This window comes from Grus americana, chromosome 8, assembly GCF_028858705.1.
Source record: "Grus americana isolate bGruAme1 chromosome 8, bGruAme1.mat, whole genome shotgun sequence".
NCBI lineage: Eukaryota > Metazoa > Chordata > Aves > Gruiformes > Gruidae > Grus > Grus americana.
Window position 1 is genome coordinate 19,849,299 of NC_072859.1, and position 27,581 is coordinate 19,876,879.

Consider the following 27,581-nt stretch of genomic DNA (forward strand, 5'->3'; position numbering starts at 1 on the left):
TGCTGGCTGACAGCAGGCTCAGTATGAGCCAGCAGCGTGCCCTGGAGCCAAGAGGGCAAACTGCATCCTGGGGGGGCATCAAGCAGAGTATAACCAGCTGGCCAGAAGAGGTGATTTCCCACTGTATTCAGCGTTGGTGCGGCCTCACCTGGCGTACTGTGTGCAGGTCTGAGCCCCACAGTTTAAGAAGGACGTGAAGGAGCTTGAATGTGTCCAGAGGAGGGCAACAAAGCTGGTAACAGGGCTGGAAGGAATGTCCTGTGAGGAGCGGCTGAGGACTTTGGGCTTGTCTAGTTTGGAGAAAAGGAGGCTGAGGGGCAACCTCATTGCTCTCTACAGCTTCCTGAGGGAGGTCCTGAGCTCTTCTCCCTGGGATGCAGTGACAGGATGGTTCAGAGCTGCATGAGGGGAGGTTTAGGCTGGACTTCAGGAAGCATTTCTTTACTAAGAGGGTGGTCAACCACTGGAACAGGCTTCTTAGAGACGTGGCTAATGCCCCAAGCCTGTCGGTGTTTCAGAGACATTTTGCCAATGCGCTTAATAATATGCTTTAACTTGGTCAGGCAGTTGGACTAGGTGATCGTTGTAGGTCCCTTCCAACTGAAATAGTCTATTCTGTTCCTGGACCCCTTGGCAGGGAGCGTGGGTGGAAGTCCCAGGTGAGGCTGGTCCAGGTAATTAAGACCTACTGGTGCTCTCTGACTCCAGCAGTAGGGACCACACAGATTTCTGAAAGAGAAATATCTGGACTGATTTCCATTTAGTTCAAGAATAGCCAAATTCTGGTGTTTAGGGGGAAAATTTAGAAATGTTGGTATTATGAGCAGCCCTGGAAAGCTCATTGCAGAAGCACCTGGGCAGATAAAGTTTTCTCAGTTCTTGGTCTGCCTTTCTACTGTGCTCCGTGAAGGGCTGTTCAGCACAGGCACATTAACCATACAGGTTGTATGTGCTGTTGCACCTGAGTAAAGAAGCCTTCCTAGAGCTTAGCTCTGGGAAATGAGATCGGAAAAAATATCCCATTTTTAAAATATTCTTAGCAGACTCTTCTGCTCATCTGTTAATAGTGGTATTTAGGACAGGTTCCCAGGGCATGAACAACCTCTGTCCCCTTCTCAAGTAATTAACACAGCAAAAACTGAAAATGCCTTCAGTATGTTACTGCTGAACATTATCTTGCAGTACGTGGTTGGAAAGACAATATTCAAGCAATGATCTTGAATAGTCATTTGTATTTTAAAAATACAGTAATTTATAGACAGGTGGTTTTTTCCCTGATACTTTAGTGCTTGGTTTTTCACATTTCCTTTTTTAGAAAAGAAGGAAAAATTGCTTTTGTAATAGCAGGTAAAGTTCGCCTTTTAATCTTTTGAAGAAGACTATGTAAGTTGCGTAGAAGGCTTGGGAAAGAAACCAATTTGATATCAAAGTGGACTATCTCTTGTGCTCATCAGTTTCTTTTGTTACTTAACCATGTTTCTTTTCTGAAATCTGTATAGTGCTTCCTTAGCTCACAGATTTGTTGAGAGATAATTCTTTTTCATGAAGTTAAATTAAATTAACTTAAATATCCTTAAGTTTGAGCCTCATCTGTATTCCCAGAATCAGCTATGTTGGTTGATATCAAAGCCACTGTAATTTGTATTTATCCCACTTAGTGAATGTAAAGTTTACAGAGTTTACAGTTTAAAAAGAACCGCAGAAAGTTAAAATAGAGAAGTGTTTTGACTTGAGAAATGCAATTCCTCACTTGGAAATTACGTGAATCTGTTCGTACAAGTTGGTGGAGCAGGCCCAGACAGGTCAAGGAAGCAGCATATTGAAAGAAAATTCCTCCTCTGAACGGAAATAACAAAGTTTGTTTGAAATGATGGGACCGCTATGTCAGCAGAAAAGCATCTTCTGTCGACATAAGCTGTGTCTCTGCCAGCAGGCGCCCTCAGCACGGTTGTACCAGCGTAGTTGTGACAGATGCTCTATGAGGGAATTTAAATTGTTACTGTAGTTGCATTACAGTTAAGTAAGAGAGAATTTATTTTGATTTCTTCTTTTTTTGGCTGCCCTCCAGTTACATTAATTTGAGGTTTATGGCTCTCATTCTATAAATCAGTACCTGGAATTGCACTGGAAGAACTTGCAATTGAAACGGGACAGGCTTGCTGCTTAGTGGTGTTCAGTGTGGAACAAAAGCTGATTGCAGGCAGAGCTCTCTGACATTTCTTTATCCACGTTACCTTAATAGCCGGGAGCTGTTAACTGCTGGTTTGTGTAGCTTTGAATGCCACTGTCAGCTCAGAGTAATTTCTCATCCCGTGCCACCTCATTCTGCGTGATTTTAGACTCTGTGTTCCTGTATGGCAAAATCCTCTTCTGTCATTCTGTGGGCAGACTGGAGGAGTGGGATTGGTGTATTCTACTAATACATGCAAGTGTACATGAATGTTGTGTTATCCAAAATTTCCCCTGTGCCCACCAGAAAAATTCCTTCTCCGCAAGCACTAGATAGTGGAAAGGCTGTAAATATACATTGTTGAATAGGATGTTGTTTTTAGGCTTAGCAGAACCTTTTGAAAAAAATACTTTTCATAGTTACAATTAAGTATTATTGAGGAAGTGCAATAGTGTTTCAGAGAACATCTAAGCAGGATTATTGTGGGCTATAAAATGTTAGTCTTCTAGTTTCAAGATAAGTATGCTACAGAAGGATTTTAGTATTTCCTGCAATTGTTTATGAAACAGGAGTTTGTGGTTTAGTTTTGGCTGTTTGCTGTGCTTCACAGCAAATAGCCCTTTTTAGTTTGAAGGTCCTTTGCAGAATGCTTTAAGTTATTTGGTTTTCCTTTTTTTCTTTCACCAGAAATATAAATTAGCCATGAGTACAGATTTCTGCTTCCTCACAGGAGTTCTGCAGAACTTGAGAAAGCAACTGGATAAATCTACTGGTGTGCAGATATCATGGATAGGTGCCAAACAACATGGTGCTTGCTTTCTTCTTGATAGGTGCCTTTTATCATCAGTGGTGACCATTCTTACAGAACTTTGTGATAAGCTCTTATTTCGGTCTTCTCTAAAACCAGCTAGTAAGAATTGCTTTCAGTATGAATTAATAGCAGTCCACAATTACTTGGAGTAAACTAAAGCATAATCTCCACTCATGTCCTCTCCTCCCTACCTGTCACCTAACGCTCTGTAACACTCTGTTACACCACTTGATAGTCTTCTCATTAACTGCACTTACTTTATAAGGAATCTTATGAAGGAGGGTTTGAAAAAATGAGTGTTATGCAACTCTATTCTTCCTTTAAAACCTTGGTTTGGAAAAAATCTGCGTTTGAATGGGTTATAAGAGTTTTCCGTTTGGTGGTGCTTGCCTCTATCACCTGTTATGCAACATTTAGTTGGTGGTTGGTGTCCATTCTCCTCAGCTGTGACTATTCCAAGAAAGGTTTAACTGCTGCCTCTTGGATGATTTTTACAGTCTACATTCTTTTATAAAGTAGTCTTTTCTTTCTTCAGGATAAATTAGTGTCCTGACTGTCTTCAGTCCTTTATTTGGGATGCCTTCAAAGTGACTTCATATGGTAAGAGTATTGCTTTTTCCACTAAGGAGAGGAAAGATGCAACTGCCAAATTATACAATCTGGTTTGGGAAACACACCTCCTTATTTTCCTGAGAATTACCTTATTAAACTTTGTGTAACAGGAAAGAAAAAAAAAAAGAAAAAAAAAACAGAAAAACAATTCCTAAATCCAACTGACCTTTGATATTTGTTCTAAGTAAGTTAATGGTCAGAGTTGTTGGGGTTTTTTGTAACTACAAATATTTAATGAAAAAGTTATTTACTCATCCTTATCGTATAAGATGATCCCATTTCTAGAAGAGAAATAACTGCAACAGACTTGGCTTACAGTAGACATTTTAATCTAAGAGATAATTAATTAAATAAATCTTAATGAAGTTAAACCACACAAACAATATATCTTCTACTGGGTTCAGTAACATCTTGCATGAATCTAGGTTAGATAGTGGCTTGTCTTTAATCATGTGCATTTATAATGCTTCCTTGAACATTAGTGTTAGGTCTTTTATATAATAATTTTCTTTTTTGCCTGCTAATTTATTCAGAATGGCATGTGAACATTGTTCCAGGATAAGTTGTTGTTGAAGACTTCTTGGGATTTGAATATACCAGTAGGCACTGACAGAATATTTAGGTGCTTGGAAAATACAGTCTGGTTGGCCTTAAAAGCTTTGCAAAGCCCACTGCTTTCAGTGGACCGTATCCTTCAGGGAGCTGGAGTACAGAGCAATACCAGACTGCATCCTGTAGCTTCCCTTTGTAAAACCGCCAAGCCATACAGGCATGTGTATAAAATCAGCTGTAGCATTGGTTTTTGTATGAGGAGTACTGGTGCAGCTCATGCTTCAATTACTCAGAAAGCAAAAAATATCTGAAGCATTTTTGTACCAACATCAAGGGGCTTCTTACTCTCTGTGGTGACATTGGCTGGTGCGCATGAAAATGTGGCATGTTCGGCACTTAATTCTTGAGGACCACAGGGAAGAAAATCTGCTAAACAAGTATCAGAGGTTCTTCTCTACTAAATGCCATTGCTTTATGGTGGTGAACACTTAGTTTGCTTTAACTGATCCAATGCAGTTGCTTCCCAGAAGGCTGGATGATGTTAGTAATTTTGGAGCACTTCCCTGTCTCAAGATCAGCTGGCAGAAATGAGAGTTATTTCCTTGGATGACTGAGTTCTGTGCTCAAAGAGAATTTTCTTTTGTAGTCTATTGTTTTTAAATAACTAAGGGTTAGATCACATTAGTAGGTCGCAGTAGTCACAGTAATAGATTTAGGAACATGAAGAAAGTTTTTGCTTTAGTCTGTGCAAATATGCCAACAGACTTTTAGAAAATAGTCTTGGAATTCAGAGAGTAATACAAATGTAATGGAACCAAATATTTTTTTAATGTAGTATTTATATTGGATTATTTATTTTCCTGTCATTAAAAATGTCCATTAGATATACGCTTTGTCAGGGATTTTAAAATTATCAAAACCTGTTATATTTAAATATGTTGCAGATAGCCTCAAATATTGATAGTGTTTTCCTTAAATTTTCAAACCATCTTCCTAGGGTATTTCCTTCTGCTTTATCATTTGTGAATAACCTTGTGTAAAACCAACAGAGCTTATAGCCTTTGCTTTCTGCTTTTCGTACATAACTCAGTTGCTTTAAAAGTCACTGCTATTAGTGTGGTGCGTGGATCAGTTCTTTTTATCATCATACTATGACCTCATTTCAAAAATACTACTTCATCTAGCAAAACAAATGTGCTAGAATTGGCACATTTCAAGCATTATTTCCTCCTCTGTATTTTCTGCAAATGTTGAAAAGTGCAGGGTGGTTTATTTAAGATTCTTTAGTCTTACTTGGGAAGCAATTTCTTTTCACGTTTGTGTAGTACGTGGTATACATGAGACAGGAATTAAGGATACAAATCCCTGGCTGAACTGCTGGCCTTGGCATGAGTTGGAACAGACCCCAAGCTGGCTTTAACCTACGCCAGCAGAAGATTGACAGTAGAATTCGTTACTCCTCTCTAGCTCGCAGCAGCTGGCACAAAAGCAGCTCTGCCAGCTTTACAAAAGCAGGGAGCTAGCTTACAATAGTTATTCTTCACTGCACAACTGTAGTCAGGCTCTGGCGACTTTCTACTGTTCAAGGGGAAATAGAATTTGGTCTGTAGTCTGTTTCTTAAACACAGTGCTCCTGTGTATTAATACTTGCTGCTGTTTTTTTTCCCAGAGTGTTGGGTTTTGTTTTGTTGGGCTTTTTTTATTAAAACTTCAGCTTTTCTTACTGAATACTTCATTATGTTTTCTTGTAGGTCATTTCAGGCTTTCTAGTTTTGTTACTGCAGCCATTTCAGTGTCATTTTTCACATGCTCCTTCTTTATCTGAACATCACTGTCTCCGCTAACAAAAGTGATACAGAGCAACAGATGCTGGGATATGCAGCTTTTACTGTAAAAAAATAGTCACTTTTCCTTCCTGTCAACTTACGTTTTTCATTGAAATCCTGTATTGCACAACATACATGGAAGGCAGAAAACTAGTCATTGCTGAGTGTAAGTAGTATGTACGGTCTGAATCTGTAGCATGCAGAGCTGAATGTTTATGATGTCTGACTAAAATTACTTGACCTTTGAGAAGATTTTTGGGATGATTCCCAAAAAAACCAGAATTTGTCCATCTTACTATCTTGAGCAATCATTTTTTTTTTTTTTTTTCTTGAAAGGGATTCCTTTATGAACCAGTAGGCGCCTGTTTTTTAAAGTAACAATCCAGTGTTTTGTAACCCATGCTGAATTCTTTTGGATGAACTGTTTTATAATTAATGGTATTGCATTAGGGTTTCTCGAGTGTCCCAGCTAGAGAGTTGCTGACAGACATCTATTGCACAAAGATTTATTTGAAATTCTAGCCTCTGCTCCAAAATTCTGCTGTCTATATTGCAGAAAGTTAGATCCAGACCACTTACGGAGGAGAAATATGTGAGTAAGTAAAGAGGTGGAGAGTGAGAGCAATAAAAATGTTAGTGTTGGCTTCAGCCAGTGATTTGTCCTGACTAGTCATCTAGTGGTGTTCTGTAAGCCCCACAGGCAGACCTGAAGACCTTGAGACTCTTCATACTTGCAAAGCAGGTAGGCAGACCCCAAATTTTAAAACATAAAGAAAACTCTACACAGTAGCCTCTTTTCTACATCATAACTGGGCTTGAAGCATGGGAGCCGCATAGCCAGCATATGCACAGGCAGGTTGTGTCTCCTCTCTCTGAGGAAATGTGCATCTAGGAAAGGCTGTTTTAAGAACAAATCTTGCAGTTTGCTCCAGCCTGCCATCTCTACTAGGGAGCAGAGAGGAACTTGCCTGTATGTACTATGTAATGTATGCATAGTATGGAAAATACCTTCATGGAAGTCCATGTACTGTGTAGCATGCACATGTGAGGCAGGCCTGAAGACAAGACAGGCCATGAAGTCCAATAAAAGATTGGAGTTGGAAAAACCCTGTTAAATAATGTTTTACCCCTTGGCTGGGACAAGGAGCTGGTAAAAATGGGCTGTAGAGCAGAAATAACATTCAAACCATTTGTCTTATTCCGGTCTATCACAAGCGTTGTGCGATGTATCACAGGGTTTAATTCAACTGTATCTGTCTGGATTACTCTTAAAATATTTTTTCTGAAGGAAAAAGAGGATTTGTTGCTTGTTTCTGGAAGAAAAAGACACAGTGAGATGCTGAGTTAAAGTTAGCCAAGTTTCTCAACTTTGGGGACCAGGCAGAATGGGGAGGCTGGAGTAAGAGGCTTCTAGGAGCAAAGATACAAACTCGTTCACGGGTATTTGAAGTGATAGGCTGAACTTGGAAGCTGCAGCGCTGTGAAACATGGCAGCGTAGCCATCAGCATTTTCAGAGGCGGAGTAGAGGAGAACCTCTTCATGTTCCAGTCAGGAAGGAGAAAACCTGTTATTTCCTCCTGATGCTGCCAAGGGGAATCCCTCTGGTTTTTTCTCTTTCTTGACGGAAATGAGCTAGGGCTGATTGTTTCAACCTTGCCAAGGAAGAAATCGACCTTCCTGCTTGTTTGCCAAGAAAATAATTTGTTTTCTTTATTTCATAGCTTTTCATTGTAAAGCATTAGTAACCCCTTAATGGAAGGTTTATGGCACTGTGATTTCCATGCAAAAAAGTGTAAGTTTGTGGATGTGTTTCCACCATTTAGTACAGAGTGTTAGAGATATTTAGGCTATCTCCATGTGAGCTAAATTTGGAGGTTAGAATTTGCTATCTAGGTCTCTGAAATTACAGAAGTATCAATTCTTCCTGTTCCTGAAGTGGAGGTTCATTAGATTAACCCAAGTGTAATAACAAAAGTATTGCCAATTTACAAGTCTGATTTCTCATCAGTTTTATATTTGTGTTCAGTTTATCAGTGCACTGTTTGTTTGTGTTAATTTGTCAAATAAGATTTGACCTATTAGTTTTCTGAACTTGATGTAGTAAGAGTTTTTCATTGGTATCCTTTCGTATTCCTCGGTACACTCCCACCTCTAAAATTATTTACAGTAATGTTTCACGAGGCTGTGTAACAGAGTACTGTAATTAAAGGAGATCTATGACATTCACTTTTGCTCTATGATCATGCCAGTATTTTATTAATGGTACAAGTTAATGGTGCAAGGTTGATTTCCCTGCATTTCTGGGGAACCACCCACAGCTTTCATTTGTACTAAAGATGCCACCAATATCTTTTCAGTTTTTGAAACTGCAGACATTTGTCTTCAGTGGGCAACCCACTCTCTTATTAATAACTGTTCCCTTGTGAAATTTCATATTCCCTTTAGGCCTTCTGGCTATCATTAACCCGTTAAGGCTGTTTTGTTTCTTTATCTCAGTCTCATAGTAGCCTTACATGATTGTGGTATACCCTTTTTCAGTATGTCTACTCAAACCTTACAGATTTGTAAATCTTGAGCTTTTGAGCAGTTTGTAAAGCTGCCTGGCTTCGCAAAGTGAGTAAATTCCTGTATGTGTGAAGGACTAATGCTGTGATGCGCTTGAATTATAGCATCTTTACTAGCTGCTGGATTTTGTTACTTCTTTTCATTATGTCTTAGGAGATGGGGAGAGTATTTGCTTTCTTGAAATTCAGTATCACTTCTGTATTCTTTGAACCAAATTCCCACCGAATCCAAGAAACTGACATTTGCTAGTTTCACATTTTCCTTCTCTTTTGTCGTACTTTCTCCCATAACCAAAAGATGCAGAATGGTTTGTACTTCAGTTAATCTTTAGATCATTATTGTGCATCCTGAATCCTTTTACCACATCACTCTTAATGCTCAGTCCACTAAATTGTTGCAGCAGATACCTTATCAGCTTTATGGGTTTTGCCATCAATTGATGTATTTTTCCATGATTTTCATTAAACAACTTTTACTGTGTTTTTCTTTTTGTGCGGTTGCCTCATTCTCAAGAGGTTTACACAAGGACAGCCTTTGTGCTTCTATGGTGACATACTTGTAGTCTTATTTTGCTTATCTCTTCTTTCCATTAACTGTTTTGTGTATTTTCTAGGGTAAAAGTGAACAAACCATTAAATCTTTTTGGACATCAACTATTGCGCCAGATAATTTAGGTGACAGCTGGTGTTCCTGCTGTCTTCGCCTGGGTATTACTTTTTTAACTCCCTGAAATACATTTGTAAGAGGAGGGGGTTTTGTGGGGTTTTGTTTTGGTTGGGTTTTTTTCCCATTTTACGCTTTAGTTTTCAGCAGTTCTTAGATTTCCCTAGTGGAGGGGCCTCTTACAGCTCATAAAAGGATAGAAATCACGGATTATTACAGCTTGTCTTAATACTTCTTTGTTTGAGGCTGATCTATGGCTGAAATATGGCAAGGAAAAGGAACAGCTTCATGGTTTTCTTGTTATTTGGAAGTGCCTTTGTGTTCTATGTATGTAGGTATAGTTAGGAGATGGCGACAATGTCTGAGGTGCTTTCCTGGTAGGCTGACAACTTTACTTCCTGTGCTTTTTTAGTTGGTTCCTAGCAGGACTTGTGGGCCAAATGGTTGATGAGAGAAGGTTTGTCCTAATTTTTCTTTTTTCCTGAAAAAGGACATCTGTGATCGAAGTATTACTTAAGATGGGGATCTGACTTGAAAAGGGATTGGCTGGGCATCTGGTCTGTATTGGTATAGGTTGAGCTATGCAGGTATCAACAGTATGGAGGAGAGATTAGGGAACATTTGTTGAAGCAAATTATGGAGGTTATAGACCAGGAGGAAAACCATAGACCAAGAGTGGAAGGAGGAGCTAGCAGGTTTTGAAATATTTGTGTAAACTGTAGTATAATTTTTTTTCATATTAAAATACTAATTTGAACTTGGTTCCTGTCCCCCTTCTTTAAAAGAGTGTTCAAGCAGGGTAATCTTTCATATTGTTCAGCTGTTGATAGGAATTAGTTACAAAGGCAGTGTTATGGCAAGTCACTTCCCTTTTTTTGTTTCTAACATCTCTACTTTTTTGCTTATTGAATTTTCTAATTCTTTTTCACACACATGGACTAATAAAATTCACTGGGTTCCAGATTTTTAGAATGTCAGAATTCTACTGACAAGGTTAAATATAAATATTGCACTTTATTTCAATACATTGTGTTTACTTTCTGCCATATTACTTTCCTTTCATACCTAATTCCAGAGTGCATTTCACTACTTCCATGTTCACCAAATCATAACCACACGAAGAGGTTATTCACCACTTAGGAATGAAAGTCCATCTGTTAGTTATTATCTTTGCTGTGCTGCAGCACTTCAGAATGAGTGCTTGGGAGAGACTTCAAATGCTGTACCCAGTCTCTGCTCTCTTCCAGGCAAATGCAGATACCTAGGAAATGCAACCCTCTTTGGGGGGGGTGGGGGGGGGGTGAATCTTGGTTTTCCCCATAAGTTAGCAGAAGTTTGAGTGTGGATTCTTAGGACTAGGCCCAAAATAGATAGCATGATTTATTGTATCTGAGTTATGCCAAGTAAATACCTCGATGTTTCCACTCAGTTCTAGAAAGAAAAAATTGTCTTTGTTTAAAAAATGTGCAAAGGTTTTGGTTGATCTCTCTCACAGGAAAATTATGAACGTCATTATGCAAATATGCATTTTAGTAATATTTACAATTATTTAGACGGTTAAAATTTGTTTGTTCTCTTTTTCAGTGTCTAGAAGACTAAACTAGAGAAATAACATGGTTACAATTTATCTTTAATTCCAGATTGCAGATTTCTCTTTATTATTATTAAAATCAAAGTTCCTGTAGATGACATTCAGGAAAACCTGATCAGCAGGGAATTTCCTGCTGTCTGAATTCGTGGAGACAAGTTACGCCACTGCGATGATAGCCACAGGCTCCATTTGAGGGGAGCGTGTTGTGATGCAGTGATCTAATGCGGCATTCCTGCCTGTGGGAGACAGATTAGGAGACTGAATTGTTGAATTCCTGGAAGGTGGTGGAATAACTAAAGATAGTGAAAATATCCTTTGCAGAAACTCAGAGATGCTATCAGAAGCGCAGAGCCACATTAATTTCAGCATTTTGTGAAAGGTAACAAAGCCATTCATAGAGTGAATGTAACAGATTCTATGGGAACTGATGTGGGATTGCTGAATTTTGTTAAATTTTCCTCAGTTGTCACAATTTTTGTAGGTTTTTTAACTGCCTGCTGGCAGACAATTTTTTTTTTTGTCCTTTTAAAAGCAGTTGTTATTAATTTCATTCCAGCACAAATCTGAAGCTGTTGTCTGCCAAGATTATCTCTTTGTGGTCCTTATAAATTGAGTCATCTTACTAAGAAGAAAACCAGGCCTATTTCTTTCTTCGTAACATGGGCATAAAGCCTTGCTTGGGGCAAGAAAATAATCAAAAAAGTGTAGTATTAGATGGTGGGTGTTGGACAAGGAGGCTGAGGGAATGTATGGAAGGGGACAGAGAAAATGTGTCAGAAGTAAATACTAGGATGGAAGGAAGACTGAGAGGGAAGGGTGCAAAGAGAAGTCCCACCAAATACAGGGATTGGGAAGCCGTAGCGCAGACACCTTGTATGAACTGGGCAGCAGGAGAAACGAGAAAGCAGGGGAAGGTTTAAAAGAAAGATGTGAAGATGGGGTATTAAGGCAATGGTTTCTGTCAGGGTGGTCAGTTCATTTGGAGCCAGGCTTATCTTCAAATCCATCCTGTCACAAAGGGCTGAAGGAGCTTGTTTAGGATGACAGCCTCGATTAAGTTTGGCCCCGGAGCGTGGAAGAGTCCGAGTGAGAGGACAGACTTACACTGGTTGTCATTCATTTTACTGGGTTGTCACTTGAAATGCCCAGTGAAGGAAGGGCCTGAAGAGGATTTCAGCTCATTTTAAGTTCCTACCGAGCAGGCTACGCAGTCCCAGTGATACAGGACAAGTAGGTAAAAATGGTGATAAAAGAATATCTGGTAATATCTGATTACCAGGTTCTCCCTGCTCCATCTCCTACCTGTTGAGACCACTTCCCTGCAAATACATGGGACCACCTGCATTCCAGTGTTACCCTACATCCTCAGCTCATCCCGGTGAATAATCAGTACAGGAAGTTACATTTGTAAAAATGCTATTTCGTTTTGTTTTTCTCCAAACAGGTCTAGCCTTTTCATAAGTAAAAATTGAAATTGTGTGTGTGTGTATATAGGCTTCTGGAAAAGCCTTACAGGGCTGTTTTCTTTTGCCCATAGGTCTGTGTTGTTCACCCTCTGATGGATGATTTTATTCTAGTTCTGGGATAAAATTGGGAAGGTTTTTATCGTGACAGAGTCTTTCAGAGAGAACCTGAAAAATCAGTGTTGCTCACGAGCCATCCTGTATTAGACTTTGGAATTGAGTGACAAGTATTAGTTTTCTTTTGAGATCTTTTAAGCATACATAGTCAAGGAAGAGGTTGGCAAGTGGATTAGCAGAAAACCTCAACTTGCACTTGTGTATAAAGCAGGGAATGTGGTAGACTGAAGTATTTTGGATAGCATAGATAATAACAGAAAAGTTAAAAAAAAAAAAAGAAGCATTGAGCTCCTTTGTTATATTCTCCCTGAAGTTTACAGCCCACATTATGCACTAAAAATTTGGATGTTTTCTCTGTCACTGTCAACCAATAAAATTTACTTTAAAACCAAAAAAGATAAAGCTCTGGCTCAGTGATCTAACACTTCAGTAATTTACTATCGTAAAATAGTTTTAAGTACAAATGTTTTATCTTATGCCAAGCTGGACGCTAAAGATGTTTTGTCTAAACCATGAGATAATGGAAAGTGTATTGTGGCATGTGAATTACTTTAGCCTCTTGGTGGTAAATGTTTGCTTAACCAGAAAAGAATGTGTTGAGATCCTTGCCAAAGGAAAGGTATTGCCATACTTTGCATTTAGAGTACTGTAAATAAAGCAGTAAATATGTTTCTGTTCATGTGTGTTAATCCACAAGTTATGAATGCATTCATTCAATAAGAAATGTAATATACTGTTATCCCTTTTAAAGGGTTTCAGTAAGAAGAGGTCATAATTACTTTGGGTTGAGAGTAACATGAAACCAAATATTTTCATGATGATTGAAGTTGAATATGAGAGAGAAATAGTTTTTGCTCAAACTAAGTTTCCCTTAAATCCCAAGAACTCAAATCCTGTTTTACCTTCAATATTCTTTTTGTGTGCTGGGTCCTCTGGTGTACTGTTCTTAATCACACATTACTGTAAATCATAAGGTATATAATTCCCTTCACCCGTCCACTGTTTTTTTTTTGGCAAAAGAAAACCCAACTGCCTAATATGTTAATGATCAGAGAAGGTAGAGCAGCTATGGGAAATACTCCACTTATTGCCCACAGTGTATTTTGGTTTTGAACTTCATTTGCCTTTAACTGATACAATAGCTTAGTAGTAATCTAATAATGCTGATTACAGAAAGAATTGCATAACTCAGATTGCAGTGTAATAATATCAGAGCATCTGTTGGATGCCACAGTTAAAGCAAGTGAAAGCGACAGGGTTTCTCCTGTAGAGGGCTTTGAAATATCCCTTCCTTACCCCAAAATCCCATGTCCAGGTTTCCAGTTAGAGAGCTGGGAGAGAATAGTACAGTTCTAGGAAATAATTGTGGAGAAGATGCTCAGTTTACTTTTTGTGACTGTGGCATCATTTGTTATGTACCTGCCTTCACTCTCCAGGGTAAAGAGGAGCTCTTTTCTGGGAAGGGACCATGCATCCAAGCCATGCGCTTCTTGTAGCACGCATGTATGTGGGAATTCCCACAGGGAGTTGCTTGCAGATGGTGCTGTAGGCAGAGATTTGCGTAGGCATAAACAGGGATATTGTACCATCTTTTAAAAATTATTGCCCTGGTGTTATGGGTATCAGAGCCCTTACAGAGCTCCAAGTGCTCCCAATATAGCTCTGCTTTAGTAGTTGTTCAGGTACACTTTTATTTCATCTTCCCAGTACTTCACTGATAATTCATAAGAAAACCTGATAAATGAGGTACACCTCTATCCATGTAAATAAAACCTTTAGTGTTAAGCCCATAAGTAGAACATTAAGTGTTATTTTTAATTTAGAATCTGATTTTTGGTATATTTATCCATTTTGATAACCCTGTGTCCATATCCTATTTTAGTAAAGATATTCATTAAGAACTCATAAAACACTTCAGCCCTTAGAGAAATTTGACTTTGATTCTCCTCTTATTCTTCTACTTAGATGTTAGGAGGGTTTAAAAAAAAATTGTAGTTGGATAATAAGACTGGATATGTAATTTGAATCATAAGATAGTTCTTCTGAACATGGTATCATCTGAAAATGCTGTGAATTGCCAGAAAGCCTTTCCCCGCCCCACCTCCCTGCTCCCCACTTTTTCCAGAAAGTGTACATTTTGTCCTTGGTACTATTAAAATCCAAAATAAACTTCCCTTTTATTTTTAAGGTACAATGAACTGGATGCCAGTAGAAGCCTCCTAGACAATTTGAAAGGCAAAATAATAATAGAGTATCCAACGTTATTTGTGGTCTTGAAAACATTGAAGAATGACATGGTGATTCTTGGCCAAGGTAATCATATATTTATTTCCTGTTATGCTATACTTAGATATTTTAGTTAAATAAACAATAATTAAGGATACGCCTATTAATAATGTCAGGATTGTGCAGTATGTCTTATATTTCCCTCTGAATCTAAAAGATTGCTATAAAAAAGCTGTTATGAGTGCTGTGTCTTAAAACTGCTGGTTGATGGCTTACATCCATAAGCTGTATTGTATGTGTTTTTCCTAACTTTGTTTACTGGTGCTTGATTTTTTTTTTTGGTGCTTGATTCTTTTTTTTGTATATTTTAGCCACTAAGGTAAAACAACTCTTTAGACTTCTGCTAAATTTTGTATGCAGCAAAGCTTGACAGAGTTGGTTATTTCTAAAAAGTCAAGCTGTCTGGGGAAGATGAGTTTTAAGTAAGCCTGTTAATCATACAAAGGAATCATTCTCCAGTATTACCTAGCATAACTCCTAACATTGGACAAATAATTCTGAACTACAGGATAGTTATTAGAAGTCATAATGGCAAAGTAGCTTTTCAGGTGGGTTAAAAGCACGTTATCTTTCAAAAAGTACTTAGTTGAGGGAAAACTTTCATCTTGGAGTTAACACTTAGAGCAGAGTCCAGGTCTGGCAGGAATTTGTATTTTAGTTTTGAAGTTACTTTCCATCTTTCTCCCCAGTATAAAGGCTTCATGTCTCAGCTTCGCTTTCTGCAGCTGCTGACACAGGGAATCAGTTCCTCTGTCTCTTAGTCCCCCAGCTAGTCACCTTAGTTATCAAATTCCATACTTTGCAGTGATGAGACAGTCCGTAATTTTTCCAGATTTCTGAGGAAAAGCTTTGAAATATGTTCGCAATGGCTCTTTCCCTGCAGCAACTCAGTCATGGCTCTATATTTATATAATTTGACTGAGTAAATTTGAGACTGAGAATATTGTACCAGTGATACCAAACTTCCATGGATCGTGGCTGTTCTGACTAGATGACACTAAGTGATCCATTAGAGCAATCACTCTCAAAGAAACAGCATGCAGACATTTCTTGCGCTGTGCACTACAAGAGCTTCTGAGAGTGAGACACCATGCCAGGGGATAGGGTAGGAGTCTTCTCGGAGCAGCTAGGTCCACTGATACTCACCCTAGGAATGCACGTATGTGTACTAGAGTACAAGGAAACTAGGAACATTCAGTTCATCCATTACTTCTTGATTTCAGGCCCTTGCTTTTCAGTAGTCAGCTCTACCCCTGTGATTTAGATGTCAGGAGGGAGTTACAATTGATTGACTCATGAACTTAATCTGAATACGGTGGTTGTCATTGTCTCCTGAGCTAGTAGGGAGGTTGTCCTTTTAAGGGTATAGATTCAAATAAGCATCAGTTGAACAACTGTATTTTGAGGTCCTGCTGCTGCAGCAACTAGCTGATTCTGTAAAAGGCAGAGTAGAAGGGAAAAGGGAAAAGAAAGGCAGAGTAGAAGGGAAAAGGGAAAAGAGAGCCAGTAATAGCAGGGAAGTGCCGACAGCTCTGTCGCAGGGCAGTACAAGTGTGTATCTTCAAGACGGCAGCCTTCCTCTGCTGCAGGGATCATTCAGTTAGCAGTCATCCCTTAAGCTGATGTTCAGGGAACGCTGGCAGCTATTTCAGATTTGGGGAACTATTAATTTTTGTAATCCTTTTTTTTTTAAACTGTTTCTATAGATTCCATAAAAATCAAGTGCATAGCTCCCTGTTGAGGTGTCTTGGGTATAACGTAGCAAAAGATTATAGCTAATGGCAAAAATAGCATGATTTTCACAACTGCTATCATTGTTTTTGTACATCATCTTAGATAAGAAGTTAACACTTCAGCCTTGAGTTTGGTTTGGACTCTGTGTTCTTGGAGCTTTTTCTGTTAAGAGTGCAAGCCTGCCACAGTAACTCCAGATTCTTTCAGGAAAAGCATGTTCAGAACATGAGTATGAAAACAGGAGGGCTTTTTTGTTGCTCTTTTTCCACTTGAAGACAAAAATAACACTTTTGTTGAAGTGTGGCACAATCATTGTACTCTTCTGTTGTGTGTCATCTTTACAGAATAAAGGAGAAAAAACAGTATGTAGTTTGTTTTACTCATTGCATTCACAGATAATTGCTAAGAGTGGAAATCTTGGGTTCACCTCCAGACTCTCCAGGGAGAAGTCTGTTGTAATCAGAGGTACTTTAGCCCACTCCCATCTCCCAAGAAGTGACCTTTCTGCTGCAGCATCTAGCGTGTTTCTTGCAGTCCAGTTTCTTCGCCACATACGAGTTTTTCTATCAGTTGCACGCTCCTCCTAAGCCATCCATCCTGCTCTGGCTTACCCTATGTCTACCAATACTGCCTTTCCTTTCTGCTCTCTCCACGTGTACCCGGAGAGACACGTGTCTCAGAGTGCCGGTCCGGCTGACCTCCCTTTTGCATTCCAGCAAACAGCTGCTGCCTTGATCAGTGGGCGTCTGGCAGGGTGTCTGCTGGAGCGTGGGGGCTCCAACTACCATAGCCCCCTCTCTGTTTGCAAAGGACCCAGGCTAGAACAAGAAACAAAGTCTTGTGGGAATTTAACTGCTAAAATGATGTTTCTTTATTGAGCAATCTCAGATCTACCCCCTTCCCCAGGAAGAACAGAGGCAGGTTTTCATAGCCACAGCAACAGGAGCGTGCCAGGGGAAGATCACCATTCCCCCTGCGATTCAAGTTACTACCCCCGAAGCCTGGGGGAGAACTAGAGCTAGGCACCTTCGAAGAGAAACTGCTAGAATTTAATGAGAACAAAGCCTATTTTTCCTATCTTTGCTCTCAGAAATGGCTGTTTTGGCTGAAGCTTTCAAAAAAAATAAAGAAAATAAGGATTGAGGAAGGAAACTGGCACTGAAAAATTTAAACCTAGAGTTTAATTTTTTCATTATAAGTAAACTGCAGACAGTTTTATGGTGGGAAAGACTGGGCAATCTTAATTTGTAGGCAGTGCTATCAAGACCATAAAAATATGTTCTTTTTGAGTGAAGACAGTCTAATTCCTGTTAAATAAAACTTACTGTAACAGACTAAACTTAAAGCTAAAATTTGTCTGCTGAGCTTTGCTGTAAGAAGATTGCCACATTCTTTTGTGTGCTGTTTTGATGCTTGACTTGCTTATAGCAAAAACTACAGGTGCTCTGATTTCAGCATACAAGGTCAGTCATGGCTGAAGATAGTAGGGGATTATAGAAGCTTTCACAGGACTTAGGGGCAAAAACAATCCTAACTTTGTGCATTACTCGGTACATATCTGGCATATAAATGTTAATTGATTATACACTAGATTTAATGTAGACAAAATGTGACCTCCGATGTTTCTGGGTGAAATGCTTCTATTTTCTTGAACAAATTCCATTGAAACTGTACAGGTGCACAATGTTCTATGTATTATCCGTGTTTGTCAGCTGTAGAACTTATCTTGACAAGATAGTAACTGTATTTCATCAGCTCCCTTCTGGTAGCATTTCCTTAATGAAGCATCTGATTCTAAATGCTCAAAAACTTCTTTAAGTTCATAGATCAAATACTGAAAATAACAATGAGAGCAGAGTGTGAATCACGGGCCTGCTTTGCTGTAGTTTATTTTTGTGCTGCTTGAGTGCCACCGACCAGCAGCATTTGGTGACCTCACCACAAGGTGACTGGGGTCAGTGCTTGTTAAAGAAAGAGTCTCGGGGTGTGAGGCTGAAGACCAGTTTGGGAAATGAGTGTTTCACAACGGGATCTCAGTAAAGCACAAGTTATTGTGCAGCTTTAACCTCATCAGCCTTAGCTCATGGATTCGCACAGTTTAACACCATCTTTGGGATGCTGGAACATGGAGAAGGAGCACATAGGTTCATCATCTTAATTTTTCATTTCCTTTTAGAATTTCTTAGTAGATCCCCATCTTAACTGAAGTGCTAATAAAAGTGTAAATTATTTATCATTCATTACAGTTGTGATATATGTATGTAGCAGCCCAGAAAACAAGTTTTAAACCAAATAAGCCAAGAGAACAATTTGAAGTTCTCAGTGGATAAACAGTTCTGTGTGGTATAAATACTTTGCTTACCTGCTTGACTGAAAGACCAAGATTTAAAAACTAGAATAAATTCTCAACATTGTCTTGCTTTCTCCTTCAACAACAAGGTCCTACCCAGGGCTTCATCCCATGTTATGAGCCTGGTTATGCCTTATAAAATAGCTATCCTCAAGGAAAGTGTGATGAAAAGGAAAAGAAACTAAACTGCTTCTGTTTGATGAGCAAACAACATTGCTGGAGCTAATTGCTTGTTTGTTCTTTCTTTGTGTCCTACACCCTCAGATGCCAGTGAACGTGCAGAGAACTCGGACAATGAAAGTTCATCCCTTTCATCTGTGGAAGAAGGGGAAATACGGGACAGTTCATGACGGTTCTTTGAGGGAAGAGAGTGGAAAGAGCATTTTATTTTTGTTTTCATTTTTATTTAATCTTTTTTAATACAACTGAGTTCTCAGAGGTTTAGTTTGGCTTCCTTCACTAAAAGCAGCACTTCCTAACTGCCTATTTTTGGATTTAGTAATGCATATTTAGGGATGTAAATAAAGAGATGGGGAATTGCTGGTTCCAGAAAAAACTTACATTCTTATTTTATTGCGTCCTTTTGTCCATGTATCTTTAATAAATTAGAGTAACCCAAATTTAAAGTTTCCAAGTTAATTTCAACAATGTGTTTTTCCTTTTACCCTTGTTAGGGGGTAAATTGGTGTCTGATTTCTGAGTTTAAATATCTGGTCATATATTTATATTTATATGTGGCTTTCAGTCTTAATGCTTAAATTTCCTGAAACCACTGGCGTTTCATTAGATTAATTTTCTTTTAGGGTATTTCTTCATCATGCTGAGCTGCTACAAATTATCTTACTTTACTTTTGACTTCAGTCTTCTGTTGGTGACATTTTGGGTGCCTGGTGCAATACATAATTTTTTTTTCTTACTTGGTTGCATCTCGTTTAATGTGTTCAGGACAGGTCAAACCATGTTTTCAGGGTGGCATGTTGCTGTATGTTTAATCTTCTACCCTGATCTTTTAAATTAGCATGGGTTTTACAATCAATAGAAATGGATACATAGAGTGTCACTAGTGCTGATATATTGGACTTCTAAACAATGCTTATGTTGTGTATCTCATATTACTAGTTTACCTACTGAAGCCAGGTATTGGAAATATTTACTGGAATATCAATGAAATTTACCTACTTAAAAACAAATATACCTTAAAAACCAAAAAAAGTCTTGTACTGTATCATCTGCTGACAACAGAAATCTGTTGTTAACTTGTGAGAAGCTGTCTAGATCCCAGATCACTTACCAGTGTATCCAAGTCCCCCGTGGCTGTGGGGTCTCTTGGAGGAGGAGAGCAGCACGTGCTGGGAGCGCTGTGAGATGGGTCGGCCCCTCTGCACACTTGCACCGGGGAGCCCTCAGGAATCACACAGGCGTTTGGGGTTGGTTTGCAAGGGTCTAGCTAAGTCAGCACTTGTAAAGTCTTAAGGACACGATCACTTTGTAAACAGCTCTGTGAGGTTGCTGCTGCCATCGTTGTTACCCCAGTCTGTCTCCTGCTGGAGACTAGCACCTTTGGGACAAAAGTTGGTGGCACGGGATGCACACTAAGCTGCCGTGAAGGTGTTTTTTTCGGTCATAAGTGTTCTTCCTGCCAGTGCTGACCTTATCTGTAGAAAGACAGCAGAAAGCAGTGAAGGAACGTGCTGAGGTAGCAGGAAGCTGTGGCAGCAATACGGGAGAGGATTTGGGCTTCCAGCCCCTCAGTCTAGGCTTCGGGGCACCAGGCTGTCAGTTCTTTACCAGTCCTGCTGTGTGGAGAAGATTTTTGAGATGTTCAGAGTTTTAGAAGGTTTTTTTTTTCTCACTTTTGCAAACATATTGTCATTAAAAATTGTTCACTGTGACATCTAGCTCCTGAAGTTTGGAAGGAGTGTCAGACCTTTGTAGGCATGTACTACTTTTTCTCACAGAGGTATCACATGTCCTTTCCCTTGTGTGTTTTGCAACCCCTGGTAAAGCAGGGACGTTTTTCTTCTTGCCTGGCGGTAGCCACTTGTGCTCTATTTTCTTTTTTAGTCATTGTTGGTCCTCTGCCCACCTCTTGTTTCAATATTTGTTTTATTAACCCTTTTTAAAGGACCAGGATTCCTAGCTATAGGTGCTGCTTTCATATTTTTTCAGTTCAGTGAAAGTGAATAAGCTTTTCCTAATCAGTGATTACTGCACGCTGACTTGGTAGCCACAAATTACTTTAAACCAGTCTTGAACTCATTCATAACGCCACCAATAAAAGAGCAGAACAGCAAAACTGCCACAGTTCATTTGCCAGAAAATGTTTCATCTGGAGTAAAAGCGTGGCCTTTCTGTTAAGATTCATAGCACACAGTGGAAATGAGTGCTGCAAATATTAGTGTGGCTCTGCATGTGCGTGTGATTAGTCTTTGGCTGAGGAACGCAGATTTGTAATTTGCGTTACTTCCCTACTCTCTTGGAGGTTTTCATTAATTGCATGAAAGGGTTTGCCTGCCTTTTTTTTCTTACATAAATCTCGTTTAAGCTTCCTTGTGAATCAAACACAACCGTAATTTGTTTTTAAATGAAGATGCTGTTAAATCTGTCCTTCAGATTTAAACCTCTTCCTACCTTAAAGAAGGTTTTAAAAAAAACTAGAACTGAAATTTCCCAAACAAAGCTGGGAATCGTCTTCCGGAGTTCAACCAAGTTGAGAGTAAAAGGCCTTGGTAACATTTACCAGTCATTCCCAGGTTACATTTACCTATTTTTATTTAGTTTTGATAATGGCTACACTAGTTTGAACAGTGGTGGTTCATCAAACGCAAGCCAAGATGAAATGTAAATATTTTTATTCAGTTTTGCTAAACTTTTTCAATTTTTGTTTATAAAAACAAATCAAAATGACAAAAGCATAGCCTTACTGGTGACAGGTGGCCGGTGCAGATCCTGCAACAGTGGTAATTCTTGAGAAGGTTACTGATTTAATCAAAGTTTACGCACTCTTTGGCTGGGTGGATGGTTTTTAACACTTTCTTAGGCAGTTAGGTGAAGTTTTTAATTCCCTTCTGAGTGACTTAACCCAGATCGAGCATCTTGTAATAAACTGAAGAGAGAAAAAGCATCTTTAAAAGCTGTATTTTTAAATTTCTGGTCAAGCACTTGACATTTAAGACATAGAGCTGAGGCTGCTTGGAAGACTTCAGTTCTGTCCATTTTGAAAACATACTAATGTAATCCTATTACAGAGGGATCCCTACAGGACTCTGCCTTGGTTCAGCACAGACAGCGTCTGTGAATGAAAGCTCTGTGATATTGTTTTAATCTTCATCATTCAACACCAGCTTGCGTCGAGTGCTTGATTTTATGCCTACTACACGTACTCATTTATTTTCTTCTCTAAACTACTTGTCACAGAAGGAACGAGCTATTTGTGTGTAGCGTTGTGATGGCATTTCTTTTAATGTTTAAACTTTCCAGGTTTCAAACCCTGAACCCTCACAGCATGCTTGAGCTGAAGGACCATCAGCTTACAAAGCAAAGAGTAAAGGCTCTTGTCCTGAATGAATGCGCTACTTCAAAAAATTAAAAGCTTAATGAAGTCATCCCTTTCACAAGCCATGAAGGACAAAAATAGAGCATAGCTAAGCGCATAGCAATAGCTGAGAGGTAGGGTTGAGTCAGCCGTATGTATGAGAGAACTTGGTTCTTTTCCTTTTTTGTATAACTTCTTGGGGGTATGAGGCGTAAGTTACTGACTTGACATGGGTAAACAACGTTATACCCCCTGTCAGTGTAACAGCTAAGTTTTGAATGAACACAGCTGAATTCTAGGTTTTCCTGTATTTGTCTCCGCCTTATGAATTGTTGATCCGTAGAGGAAAAGAGTGTCATGCCACAAAATGTGTGGCTGGTGCTAGGTCTTGGAGGCATGCCGGACCAATTCTTGTTACTCCAGTTGAGCAGTGCAGTCTGACTTTGCATTAGGAATAAAACAGTTCACTGTGCAAAACATGCTCTCTAGTCTAAAAAAGTACATAAATTTCTAAGTTCACTGTAGTGCTGATGGAAGTCTGACCTACGTGTTGTGTATAAGCGTAGCTGTGATTCAGACCTTGCCCTGCCAGATACGGCTGTTCTCTGTTGACATCTGTAGGAACTGAGAATGTATAACACCTTGCAAGACCAGGCTTTCAAAGAGTAAATATACAGCTGTGATGATGTAACTTCAGGCCGGATTCGGTCACAAACATTTCATTCTGCTTTCTTAAGTCCCACGCTCTTTTCCTGAAAACATTTATTCTTCCTCCCTCTAAAGGAAAAAATATCTTGAATTTGTGTTTATGTTGTTGCTATGACATTCAGTTAAACTGTATGCAGATGCAGGTTCTGTTAATAAGAGGAAAAAAAAATGAACTGTGTATTTCAGTGAACAAAGATTACCCTGTGTTTGTGTTAAAATGTTGCTATGGCAGTGCATATGGTTTTATTTGGTGGAAATTTGTGGTGAAATGGAAGGAAGTCACGTGTGTGCAAGACAAACAAGAAATGGCAGCAAAACCAACTTGAAATAAATACTGAAACCGAAAGGGAAGTTGCAGATGACACGTAAAACCAGGAAAAAACAAGGGTAGTTGTTTTGCTGTCTGTGGTTTGATAACAGAAATGTGTTCCCGCTGTGTCCTGCCGGGTCTCAGTGACCTGCCGGACAGTGACTTAGCTCTAGTGATGCTTTTGTTGTGAGAGCCTTTCCCTCGTTGGCTCTCTGCATTGTAACGTTGTGTTGGAAGCAAAGTTCTACTGGCTTGGCCTGATTTCACCACTGCTAACTTTTCCTGCCGAAAAGCATTTCCAGGCTATCTTATTGTAGTAGGCTTTTTGGCAGGAAAAATCAATAGAATGATAAAATATGGAAAGCCACCTTTGGGTCAAGGGGAAGTCTTTGTTGACTTACTGGCTCCTACTAGTGATAGAAACAGTGGATTTTTATTTTATTTAGCTGGCACAGTAGTCCTCCTATTTACGCTACCTTTTGCATTAGGCTGGTTTTTGCATCACTTGCATCAGTACAGCTGTTTGCGGGGTTGCGTGACAAATCAGAGCGGGTTAAAAATAATCTGCCAAAGGAGGAGGGATAGAAAAGAGAGGGGAGAGGGAGTCTTGATTTAGAGAATAAATTGCTACGCTGGGAGCTGGCTAGTTCCTGCATGATCCCAGCTTGGTGGACAAAGCAAAAGTGTTTTTAAAATCACATTGCCACTTTCTTCCTGTCATCCCAGTTCTGCCTCAAGAAGGAGGAAGAAGTGACTGTGAACTGAATGAAGTGCCTATTGCCTTTCCACTCCTTGCTTCCAGGTTTTCTACTGCATCGCACTGTGGCCCCAGAACGTGTCCATTTTGCCAAGAGTGCCAAGAGGGAGTAGAGCTATGTCCAAGTGAAGTAAAAATTCAGTTGGTGGATGACGTACAGGCATTCAGGCAAAAGAGCAGACGGGGCTGGCGTTAAAAGCTTGCCTGAGAAGCCCCCAGCACTTTCATATCTAAACTCTCAGTGGTATCTCTTTGTTGACCTTTTTTCGCAACCTCTGCTTTCAGCTGTGCTTGGGCATCCGTATTGGTTTTAATGGGATTGTTCCACTACGGCACGAGTATCTGCTTCTGTAGAGTATATTTTCCTGGTTTAAGTTCTCATTAATAGACTCGCTGGTTTTACAGCTGTGATGTCTTGATTTTGTCAAATTCCTGAGCTAATTAGGATCTAACCTGGTTGGTTTGAGTTGCCCAAGGAAATCTGCAGCTTCTGAGAAACTGGTGTCTTTGACTCAGCCGATCTGCTGGGCTCCTTTGATCTGGTGTTTAACCAGTGTTCTCAAAATATTGTGGGACTACAGTGCTGACGGTTCAACTGGTATCTATAATGGAGTCCCTTCATTCTTACTGATACTGCCTTCATCATGAGGTTAAGTTGTTCCTGTGTCCTAGCTAGATTCCCATCTGGGCAAATCTATGCACCCTACCTTTAAATTTCTTCTGTCTAGTAAACAAAAACCTTACAAAATCTTGTGTAATGTTTTCCTCCTGGACGGTTGCTGCATTCCATCCTGTAACTGTACTTCAAGACAGATGAAGTTGCTTACGTGAATGGTGCCTTGGGGTCTTTCAGGATCTTCTCCAATATAAACTGTGTATATAGAAGTCATAGCTCAGTAGTTTTTCTGGGGAAAAAAAAATCATAGCATACTGAATACCATCTATTCAGTTGCTTGGTCTGCAAACTTTCTTGTTTCAGTCCCCAAGACCTGTGCCGCTGTTGCTCAGAAAGTCTCCTGCGTACCCGAAGCTGTTGCAGAGCTCCTTGTCTGGCACGCGGGGGGTTCATGCAGCTTCGGTGGACTGTGAGCGCAGGAAATCCCCCCGCAGCAGTCCCACGGATACACAGCTACTCTGCCTGTTCCCACGCAGCTACACAGCTTGTTCCCGCACAGCCTGCATGCTGCCTTGGCTTCCCACCAGTAGCGGGGAGGTGGGCCTGATTCCCAGGTGTCTGCTGGAAGGTCAGGCAACCCAGCGAGGACTGGTTTGCTGTGGGCTCCACAGCAACTTATATATGGAGTTGAGAGGTTCTTGTGGCTCAGCTCAGTGAGGGTTAATTAATGCTTGGCTGTCCCCCTGCCAGTAAGATGTTAGCTTTTCCTCCATCTGCTGCTTGTTCGGGGGAAGGAGCTAGCAGCATCCCAGGAGAGAGGATTTAATGTAATCATGGAAGTCTGCTTTCTGCATCCTGCTGCTTTTGTTTTGTTTCTTGTGATGCAGCACTTAAGGAAGCAGAAACTTTTTCTTCACTGCGTTGCCTTCATTAGTAGGGAAGATGTTATCCGTAACCCTGATATTACAGTGGTTACCACCATCAAACCCTTGTAAGTAAGTGCATTGAATACAAGACTACACATTCCTTCGGTCCTGAAACTGTAGTTTGACAAATGCTCCTTTTGGCGGCAGCACCGGATTCAGCAAACTGCCCGGTGCCACCACTCTCCATCCTCGGGTGACCCCAGCGCTTGCACGGGTGCCGCTGGTCGGGGCCTTGTGTGACAAACCCCAGCAGCTTACCAGTGAAGAGCAAAGGGCTGGGGCAGACACGAGTGGGAGAGGTGGGACGGCTGAAGCAGGGGCTTGAAGAAGGATATTTCTAGGTTTTGACCAAGAAATAAAATTACAGGTGTGCTCATTAACCTTACCTGTAAGCCCTGCTGATTGCGCTTTATCATTTATATTTTCATGCTTTGTATTTAGGGGTTTTTCTGCTGGAACAACAGAGGATATAAAGATTTCAAAGCAAGTGCGAAGATGATACACAAAAAATGACACCGATTCCTTTTACAGTACTGGGACTTGTGGGCTTTAGTAGTTTTGCCATGTAATTGTGAAATGTGAAAAGTGAAGAGAGGACTATATGGATGACAATCGGCTGGCGTGAGATCCCAGCTCTGGAACACTTGTAGTTCATTTTGGTGGAGTTTGGTTGGTTAAAGTCCTCTTTATAGCAGGATAATTTCATTAGTATATTTTACTTTTACATTTGCATGATCTGCTTCTGCAGCCCTTATTGCCCCAACAGTACGTTTTCCTAGGGAGCAGATTACAACCACCCCTCTACTTGGTGAAACGCAGAAAGCCCAAAGTGCAGGGTGTAAAATCCAGGGCCTGGCTAGAGCCACGCTTTAGGCAGGAATTGGAAGGGCCACTTTGTGTATGCTATGCGTGTTACAGACATATAGACTACGCTTATAGTATAGCTGCATGTATATGTAATTTTTCAAGGAGCTGTTAGGTTGGTTTGAAGACGGGTGTCATTCAAGTGTAAGGGACAGTGGGGATGGTGAGGAGCGTGCATGCAGCTGCTGTGTGTGTGAGCAGCGTGCTCGTCTTCCTCCCTCACGCAATAACCCAACATGTACACCCGATGATTTCTCAGTCAGCGCCTGATGTAGCGAAGCATTCAGTGCTCGATCTAAGTAGAAGCCAAACAAAAGCACTTGACGGCATTTTACACTTTTACTGTCAACAAATACTGTACAGACAAGTTTAGGTACAGCTGAGACCGGTGGCCAGGTGGTGAATTCCAAAACAGCTCACGTTTTGAATGCCTTTGGGGAGAGAACTTGACTGAGCAGAAGAGAGATGGCTGTAATTTCTCAGGCAAAGCATTAGCTGCCAGAGATGAGCTTCTGAGATATTTGGCTGTTTATTTTATTGAAGTATTTATGTCTAATCTAATAAAAAGTTGACTCTTAACCACTTCTGCATCTAACTATACAACACTGGATGACACCCCTTCACAATTCTAAAACCTCACAATCAGTCTCCATTTTTTATGAGAAGGAGCTTTCTTACTAAAGACTATGGGAGGATATTTTGCCAGAGAACTACCCAGTCACAAGGAAAAAAAAAAAAAATTATCCTGTTGCAGGTTTCCTTTCAGGCTTATCTGTAGCACAGCCTTATGCTAACCAGAATAGTACAAATGTTTGATGCTGCTCTCTCAGCTCCTACTCTAGTTCATTTTTTCAAAGTCATTTTCTTACTGCGTGCCAGCTAGCCATCTTACACCTCCCTTGATTAGCCAAATGTCATCTGTGTCCCACAGTATAAAATGTAATTACATCTTTAAAAAGTGGGAAGGGGAGGTGAGGAAGAGAAAAGTAGCTGCTTTGCCTTTTGCTCTATTGGAGAAGTACTTGAAATTCCTCACATTCTTTTCCTGTTAACAGTATGTTTACTTTTCATCACTGGGTTATTAGGATTAACAAAAGTCATTGCTTCAAGCTCATTTAATTTGA

At 40.0% G+C, this 27,581-nt stretch overlaps 1 protein-coding gene across 1 annotated transcript in view; it reads left to right on the forward strand.

Annotated features, from left to right (window-relative positions):
- Positions 1-27,033, forward strand: part of ZNHIT6 (zinc finger HIT-type containing 6) — a 42,802-nt gene extending 15,769 nt beyond the window's left edge. The window contains exons 9-10 of the mRNA XM_054832919.1: positions 14,560-14,684; positions 19,006-27,033. Of these exons, the coding sequence (XP_054688894.1) occupies positions 14,560-14,684; positions 19,006-19,091 (211 nt within the window). The 3' untranslated portion in view covers positions 19,092-27,033. The remainder of the gene's footprint in view (positions 1-14,559; positions 14,685-19,005) is intronic.
- Positions 27,034-27,581: the final 548 nt, after the last annotated feature.